A 9,529-nucleotide genomic window follows, 5' to 3' on the forward strand; every position below is an offset into this window, starting at 1 on the left:
GGTTCCCTTGTCCTTGATTGCTTGGCTCAGGTGGAAGTTAAAGCACAAAGGGATCGTCTCTAACTTCTGCTACTGCCTCATCAAGCGTTTACCATTGGGGTTCATGCACAGTGGAACCTGATGTCACCATGTTCCATCTCTTTCCTGACACACTCATCCAGCCCTAAACAGGCTCCCTTCTGCCCATATTACATTGGGGGGGTAGGGGACAGCTGGGCTAGGATGTGGCTATTCCACTTATATTAGCCTAAAGCTGTCAGAAATTTTCCCTGTGCAGGGGAATTCCTCAGTACATGTAACCAGTTGGCTTAAGTTGCTATGTGCCACATTAGTTGATGAAGTAGAGAACCTGGGGCTGCTGAGCCTAATCCTGCATCTACTGAAATGAAAGACAAAGCTACCATTAACCAATACTTATTAACCAATACCCATTAACTCTGCAGTGCAGATTTGGGACTATATAACATGATGCATATAGATCGATTCATATTTCAGTAGTTTGTAAGTGAGGTTATAGAGCCTCTAAGAAAGGAAAAGCTGTACACTCTGCAAGCGACAGTATTTCTGACTGGCTTACAGTTTTAAATGAAAACTGGCCAAGGAAGTCAGCAGTTTAATAGGCTTTAAAATGGTCAAATGCCATCTTAAAATAAACTAGATGAAAACATTGCTGTGGAATACGCACATTTTAAAAACATCCTTTTTTACTATTAAAAAACCTATGTGCCATGATCCCTGTTTGGAAACCTGGAAATGCATGCCAAAGTTAGGTTATGTTTAGTTAGGGTAACAGAGCTAATCTGTGAATAATGATTCAGTATATCAACCTGCTAGGTCCTTCTGACATCTATCATTGAACTCTGCCCAAGATATTTGAAAGTAGAACATCAAAAATGAATGTCATCTGACAGCAACCAGATCCCTACCAAGGTTAAAATAGCCTTGGACATGAAGTTCATGATGTGCAATACACAAATGGTACATATCCGTTTACTGTGGGTGTTGTAATAGTGAGGTTGTTTGAAGTAAGTCCACGCATTACATTATTTAAATATCCAGATTATGGGTCTTAGAGAAAAAACCCTACATTAGAGAGATACTTAAATTATTTCATGAGTAATAGCAGAATTGTTGGATTTATGCATAAACTTTGGTACTCTGCTACTTTCAAACTATCGTAGCACTTCTATGGGTACCCAAGCTTCACACCGTATGTAATGGATAGGAGTGCTGGCCAGCACTTGGTGACTAAGGGGTTAAACTCAAATAACTAGCAAGTGTGTTGGCAAGGAACCAGAAGAACAAATCGAGATAGAGTGCTGAAATTTGAATTGGATATAGATACCTTGCCTGCTTTCTTTGTGTGGGAGAGTTAAACCAGGAGTTGAGAGACATAGAATAATTTAAACCCAGGCAGGACTACCATGCCTTCAAGGAATTCAGGGCATGGAAGTGGACTGAACCAAGAGAAGATTGTGAGTAAGTAAAGGGGGAAAGTGAATCTAGTCACAATCAGGGTATTATCTTTATTTTGTGGTTTGGTTTGAACTGCTCTATGTGAATCTACGCCTCCCCTTCCCATTTATCATCTAAGAATTGTTCCCAGAGATTTTCTCTGTGTTTTAATTTGTTTTCCTTAGTTGCTTTGTAACATCTAGCAATCAAGTATATTTTTTGTTTTGTAATAAAAATCACTTTTTAATATGATGATTTGATTCTTGTGCCCTGGACAGTAACAGGGATCTGTCTGTGTATGTATTTGCCTGCCTGAGTCTGGGTGGTCAGCTACCAGAGACTTTAGCTTGTTTTTCTATTTTTCAAGCTATTTTGGCACAGAAGAGCTTGGGGCACCCCAGAGGCAGAATTCAAGTGTTCGTCCCTGGTTTTACAGATAAAATCACTTGATGGTGGCAGCTACTCCTCCCCCCCCCCCGTAGTGAATCTGTGGGTATGTCTACACTACCACCCTAGTTCGAACTAGGGTGGTTAATGTAGGCAACCGGAGTTGCAAATGAAGCCCGGGATTTGAATTTCCCGGGCTTCATTTTCATATTGCCGGGCGCCGCCATTTTTAAATGTCCGCTAGTTCGGACTCCGTGCCCGCGGCTACACGCGGCACAAACTAAGTAGTTCGGATTAGGCTTCCTATTCCGAACTACCGGTACACCTCATTCCACGAGGAGTAACAGTAGTTCGGAATAGGAAGCCTAATCCGAACTACCTAGTTCGTGCCGCGTGTAGCCGCGGGCACGGAGTCCAAACTAGCAGACATTTAAAAATGGCGGCGCCCGGCAATATGCAAATGAAGCCTGGGAAATTCAAATCCCGGCTTCATTTGCAACTCCGGTTGCCTACATTAACCACCCTAGTGCGAACTAGGGTGGTAGTGTAGACATACCCTCTGACACTGGGGGGATTCTGTTCAGGCAAGGTATATTTAAAGTCTTTATGATCTGCCTCCTTTCTGCACCAGAGTGGGGAACAGTCCTGACATGCATACGTAATAAAGATACATATAATTTGAGTGAGTTAAATTATCTTTTTGCTGTTTTGACACAACTGTAGTTTACATGTTTATGCTCCTCTCTATATTTTTCATTTCATATTTGAGAATGTTGTGTTACATTTGTAAATTTATGTAATAATGTGAAAATGGTGGTGGAACAGAGCAAAACTCATTTTTTTGTTTCTTGTAACTATCCTCCCCAACCAAAACATTTTGGATACTACTTATTGGCCTGACAATTCTGCCGTTACTGTAGCAAAAATCATAGGATTATGGGATCTGGCTAAATGGTTGTAGAAAAGGCAAAGTATGGTCTATTACATAAAAGGATGGACAATGCAATTCTCTTCGAGTATGGCAATATTGTCCAAAGTTACTCAATTAACTATAATTATGGGAGTCAATGTTTGTTGTTTTTCAGTGACCATCTATCTAGTTATTCAGTCTACCAATTTTATCAATTTTGTATCTATCTAGTTACATCTAATATCATACTAGCTGGTATGGCTGTAGAAGATCTCTATACCGTTATTCCATAGAAAGATGGACTACAAGCTGTAAAGAACTATAGCCCTGATGATATCATGACATGGTTGATTACTGAGATTTGTGACTTTATTCTCACCAAGAACCATTTCAGATTTGGGGATGATTTATACCTTCAAGTCAGTAGTACTGCTATGGGTACCCATAAGTCCCCATGGTATGCCAACATTTTTATGGCTGACTTAGAACAACACTTTCTCAGCTCTCATTTCCAACTGCCCCTCCTCTACTTGTGCTACATTGATGACATCTTCATCACATGGACCCAGAAAAAAGGAGGCACTTGAAGAATTCCACTGAGATTTCAAAAGGTTATACCTCAACATCAATCTCAGCTTGGACTACTCCACACAAGAGATCCACAGTTCAAATAAGTAGTGGTCACATAAGCACCATCCTACACTGTCTCCATATGTAATCTCTGCAGATTGGCCTCAGTTGTCTTCCATTCCAGAGGTAATTTGGACAAAGTTCTCACCATTCCTGGGTCAGTACTTACCTCCCTTCAGTGGAGGGCTGACCCTACAAACACCTTTCAAACACCACCATTCAAGTGTGGTGATCCTTCTATCATTGAGCTCATGTTGGATCTTCATTGGGGGACTCATCTAAGGATTATAAAGACCCAGATCTGTGGTCTCTGGATGAGGCAGTACTGCATATAAACATCCAAGAGCTCAGAGCAGTTCATCTCGCAGGCAGGGTGTTTTGCCCCTGGCTGGCAGATAGAATGGTCAGGAAACAGACAACATGGCATCAGTGTTTCACATCAACAAGCAAGGGGGGACCCATTCTTCTGCCCTCTGCCAGGAGGCCCACAAGCTGTGGGACTTTTGCATCAGCCTTGATATCGACTTAGAATCTTCTGAGCATCCAGAAATCTTGGCAAATTCTCGTCTCACCATGAGTGTATGCTATCTGTGGAGGTGGTCCTAGAGATCTTCTGGGAGTGGGACACTCCTTGAGGGTATGTCTACACAGCAGTATTATTTCGGAATAACTGACATTATTCTGAAATAACATAGTCCCTGTCTATATTACAAGCAGTTATTTTGACATAATGTCAAGCTGAAGGACTTCTTTCTTTGTCTCCTGTAACCCTCATTTTATGAGGAGTAAGGGAAGTTGGAGGAAGAGTGTTCTTTCTCAGACAGTGCCAAAAGCCAAAATAAACTATTTCGATTTAAGCTACACAATTGACATAGCTCAAGTTGCGTAGCTTTATTTGACTTCAGCCCTGCTGTGTAGAAGTGCTTTGAGTGGATCTCTCCAACTAGGTAGAATAGGAGATGTTCTGCTCCTGACAGAGCCTGGGTGAGGTTCCCCATCTGATGCTGCCTCCTTGTTTTGGATGGGAGATCTGCTGTATGTGTTTCCCCCATTTCTGCTCATGAACAAGGAACTAAAGAAATTCAAAAGGCACAGGGCCCGAGTCATCGTGATTGGCCCTGATTGGCCCAAGCAACATTGTTTCTTGACCCTGTTGGCTCTGACAGTGCTCTCCCCATGGCCACAACTGGACCTCTTATACCAGGACAATGATAATCTCCTGCAACCCAAACTCACGACCTTCCACATCATGGAGAAGCAGCGAGACAGGCACATGGTCTCATGAAAGGGGCAAGGCAGAAGGCCAGGGCTTTGAGTTTGTGTGATTAGACAGTTGGCGACTCTACTGTGTCGATTCCTTGGCCATGCCGGAAAAGGATTTTCCAGAGCACAGCTGTCAGTTTGCTGGGCACCCGCCACCATAGGTGCAGCATTGCCCAAATGTTAGGGAGACCACATCTATACGGGCATGTCTTGTTTGTGCCTGGGAGTTCCAATGACTGTTCTGTCTTGTGGCCCAGAATTTCTGTTGGTGGGCCTGGTGCTTGTCAATTAATTGGTTCATAATTTGTTCAAGTATTTTTCTAGAAATTGAAAAGTTAGGCTGACTCATCTATAATTCTCCAAGTCCTCTTTCTTCCCCTTTTTAATGACATGTGCTGTTTGCCCTTCTCCAGTCTTCTGATACTCCCATGAGTTCTCAAACATAATCACAGAGGGCATGTCCATCCAGCAGGGCTAAAGCTGAAATAAGCTATGCAACTTGAGCGACGTTAATTGCATAGCTTGTTGAAATAGCTTATTTTGGCCTTTGGCACTGTCTACACAGGAAGTCCGAGAGAGCACTTTCTCTCCTACTTCCCTTACTCCTCGTACAATGAAGGCTACAGGAGTTGGAGTAAGAAGTTCTCCAGACCCCAATTATGTCGACATTATGTCGAAATAACTGCTTGGTGTGTGGACGCGAACTATGTTGTTTTGGAATAATATCGGTTATTCTGAAATAATGTCTGGGTAGACATAGCCAGACAGTTTGAAGATTGCTGGCTCCACCAACTTGAATACATCTAACATACCTAAATAGTCTCTATCTTGTTCTTTCCCTATTCTGGCTTGTGTTTCATTCTCCTTTAATATTAACTGTGTTAAATATCTGGTCATGATTAAACTTTTTAGTGAAGACTGAAGCAAAATTAACATTAAACATTAAACAGCTAAGCCTTCTTGATATCATAAGTCAAATGCATCATGGGGAAAAATTAAAGTTGCACTGGCAACCTTAAATCTAGCTTTTTCTCACTAATGAGTGCTTGACTTTGCAAGTTAACTAATGTTCTTTGAATATAGGTTTTGTGTAAGTAAATTCTAGGGTTTTTTTAAATAAAAAGATAAAAGCAAATTCTAATATCTACAACCCATTATTATTAGCAGGGTGTGAACCCTAAACCTCCAGTATTGTAATTTATCATTTGGGGGTACTGGAGTAACGATATTAGCTGCCAGCTAGTGTTTGTGTAGCAGCATGGTTCTGGCTTTAGACTATTCATGTCCAGTCTACCAAAATTTTCCTGGGGAACACAAGTAAGAGTTGTGATTTGTGAGCATATTATAACCTAGCACTTTAGCCATTATGGGACAAAGAAAAGGCAACTCCCTAGCCACAGAATTTCAAAACCTGCTACTAACAGAAGATATTATAGTTTCTCAGAAATGGTTCCAAGAGTCTATTGTAATGAAAAAATTAGGCAACCAAAATATACTAACTCCCCTTATAATAGCAACTCTCCTCCCAAAGGATCTGAAAACACTTTTTAAACTTTATATTCATAAGAAATATTTTACTCGCCACTGAAATGCCTGTATTTGTAGGTTGGCACAAAGTAACCATAGAAAAGAACAGCAATGCTTGTGTTTAATTTGAGCAAATGCTCTTTTCTATCTCTGAAATGCTGCTGGATTTATCTATCACTCCATAAATGAAATGTTGGCTCTGTTTCTTTTCATAAAACGTTTCCTTTCCTTTCTAGTGTAAATAATTGCTCATAATCTCCCAAATGTTAAAAAACATAGTGAGCGTGATTACCCAAGTAAAGGCGGAGGTTTTAGATTTCATTGATGTAGTGGAGTTTCAGTCAAGGCTTGAAATGGTCTCCTGTTTTTCCTACTGTTATAGATGGTTTTGCACTGCAAATCTAAATTGTCATTGCTTAACATTCAAAGAACTTGAGCAGAATCCTTTCTTAATGTACAGTTCATTACCTGAAACTGAACTAATATTTTCTCTTCATATAGTTAGGGTCCAGTCCCCATCCAAATAAATGGGAGTCTTGCAATTTATTTTAATGGAAGTTGGATCAGGCCCCCTAATGCTGTATTTCTTTATTATTTACTGAATTACATACATATAACTTCCGAACAGAGGTAGACAGCTGAGAATAAGAACTTGAAAGAAATAAATACACTGAAAGATTTTTATTGCATGAATTTGTCCTTGAAATAGTGGGTTATCAAATAAAAAAGCATAAGCAAATTCTATAGTGTGACGAACCTCCTAAGTTCACACAATGGGTCCTGTGCTTCTGGGTAGCAGTAGGTTAAGTATCCTCTCTCCCTGTCTGGGGAAAACAACTTCCTGTCTAATTGCTCCCCTCAGTGGCTCACTACAGTTCTCAGTCTAACCCATTTACTTCAGGGGCAAGCTATAATCTGATTTAGCCACTCTCACTTTGGCATAGCAGGGAATAGAGGAAGGGAAAAAAACCTCTTAGTTTCTGGTGGCTTCTCCAGGCAGAGAGATAACAGATTAGATTCCTTAACTCAGTCACTTCCCCTCTAAAAGTGGTTTGTCACTCTCAGACTACTGGGGCCCAAAGGGACTGTTCCCTGAACAGTGTTCTCTCTGCCCATTGCCTCTGTAGGTACAGGATTCATGCCTGGTACCAGATAGCATCTCTATAGTTCCTGCTCTCCAGCAGCATATTCTCCTCCCACTGCTCTTGGAATCCCACTAAACTGACTAAAGGGGAGGCTTTTAATCAGTTCCAGCTGGTCCTTAATTGCCTCCAGCTGTCTCCATCAAACCTAACTTTCTCACCTGGTTCTAGCAGGTTCTAGATAGCCTCAAGGTGTCTTAATTAACTTAAATGCCTCAACTGAGTTCTAGGAGGTTCTTAATTGATCCCATGTGTCTTAATTATCTGTCATTTGGTTGCCATGGCAACAGGGATTTGTTTCGTCTACAGTTAATGCACCTGATTTCTGTTACTTTATGGTAGCCATCTGGCTTTTCCCCGTCACGATAGGCATTGGAAAGGATATAGGGATGCTAGGATAAAAATGTTAACAGTCTTTTGAAGATAACCTAACAGATTAATTACTAGTAAAAATTTGATCTGTACATCTGCTACAGTGCTTAGATTTTTCTCACAGATAATGAATCATCCCACATAGTTTCCCCCAGTCATCCGTGTTTGGTACCTCACTATACTGTCACCCTGTGGCATATCACATCGTGTTCTTTAGATTTTAAAATAACACATTTTCTTTGTGCATATTTCCAACAGGAATTCAGCATGACTTGAATTTTAATGTAGCTAATAATGAATGTGGACAATTTTCTTTTATTTTCTACCAATTGAGAAAAATTATTTCAGATTTGATGGGAAGTCAAGCTTTGTGTGTGGCTAGGTGAATGTGATCTATTATGTTGCATATGGAGAGATTCAAGCAAACAAACAACCTTATATTAAAAGTATTCTAATTTTGATCTCATGTAATCTTAAATCACAAAGGTTAGCTACTTTTTCCCACTTGATTAATAATCAGTGCTGAGTTTTTTTATCTGTTAAGATATGTTTCAAAACAGTCAAGCTAAAGTTAGTGACCCTTTAAGGCATATTATAGACATTTCATAGATATTTCTTACAATTTTTTTCCCAGGGTGTCTTTGTTGGGGCTCTTCTGGTTTTTAAATACTTTTGCATAGCTAAAGACTCCTTCACAATGTTGATTGTATTTTTGTGAAACCTTTGTTATATGCAAAGAGAGATTTCATTCTATCTCTTTCTGTTTTGTTTAGGGAACAGCAGTTTTACAGTCTGGAGTGTTACCAGTTCTCCCAGGTAGGTACTTATTTAATTGTGTAGTTTGCTAAATATTACTATTTGTAATCCTAATTTGCCAAGATTGTGGGAGGGAGGCAGGCAAATGGAAGGCCAAATCCTGCAATCTAGGATTGTGGACCATGTAAGGACTGTACATTCAGGACCGAGTCTCTTTGAGGAAAAGGATTCTCCGTGCAGTTGGTCTTTCAAATGCAGTTTATACAATTTATATTTTTGTAAAATATTAAAAATCTGTAGTGTCTTCAACTGCTGTTCAACAAAGGCATGGATTCATAAATCTGGTTTTATCCTCACATGGAAAAATTATTTAATTTAGAGGTAAGATTGCTTGAAGGCATTTCCTACAATACAATCAAAGAGGTTGGGGTGTTTGGTTAAAGCTCTAGTAACATCCAGAGTAAACTCAATTCACATACCTTCCATTGAAGCTTCTTCATATGTATCTAAGAATCTTCACTTCCACAAGATTCCTTTAGCTGTGCACATAAAACCATTCATAGTGTACACATTCAAGTCCTCTAAATAACCGTTAGAAGCATAGAGCCAGATCCTCAATGAGTGTAACTCAGTACAGCTCCATTGTGGAACTACACTGATTCACGAAAGCTGGAAAAGAACCACAAATTTGGCCCATAAGATTAATTATGACCTCAGGTTATTTAGGTGGTGACAGCGTGTTATGTACTTTTGCATGGAAACTATGTCAGTAAAATATATTACTCTCCCTATGGTCTTTGTCTAATTTATAATATTGTTCCAGCACCTTCTCTTTCAGAGAAAGGTATAACACGATCTAATGGCTGGAAGATGAAGCTAGACAAATTCAGACTGGAAATAAGGCGTAAATTTTTAAAGGTGAGATAATTAACCATTAGAACAATTTACCAAGGGTAGTGGTGGATTCTCCATCACTGAGTATTTTAAAATCAAGATTGGATGTTTTTCTAAAAGATATGTTGTAGGGATTTTTTTTGAGATGTTCTAGGCTTGTGTAACACAGAAGGCCAGTGCAGATGAATAACAT

The 9,529-nt window shown here is 39.8% G+C and overlaps 1 protein-coding gene across 8 annotated transcripts in view; it reads left to right on the plus strand.

The window, feature by feature from the left end:
• DOK7 (docking protein 7) overlaps positions 1-9,529 on the plus strand; it is a 253,658-nt gene that overhangs the window by 68,602 nt on the left and 175,527 nt on the right. For 4 of the 8 annotated variants that reach the window (XM_075930820.2, XM_075930821.2, XM_089777787.1 and 1 more), the window contains one exon: positions 8,460-8,502. In XM_075930820.2, the coding sequence (XP_075786935.2) occupies positions 8,460-8,502 (43 nt within the window). Of the gene's footprint in view, positions 1-8,459; positions 8,503-9,265; positions 9,361-9,529 lie in introns of all 8 variants that reach the window. The other 4 variants (XR_012904405.2, XM_075930823.2, XR_012904404.2 and 1 more) reach the window with 2 other exon arrangements.

This window comes from Pelodiscus sinensis, chromosome 4 (assembly GCF_052426305.1).
Source record: "Pelodiscus sinensis isolate ZL-2025 chromosome 4, ASM5242630v1, whole genome shotgun sequence".
NCBI classification, from domain to species: Eukaryota; Metazoa; Chordata; order Testudines; family Trionychidae; genus Pelodiscus; species Pelodiscus sinensis.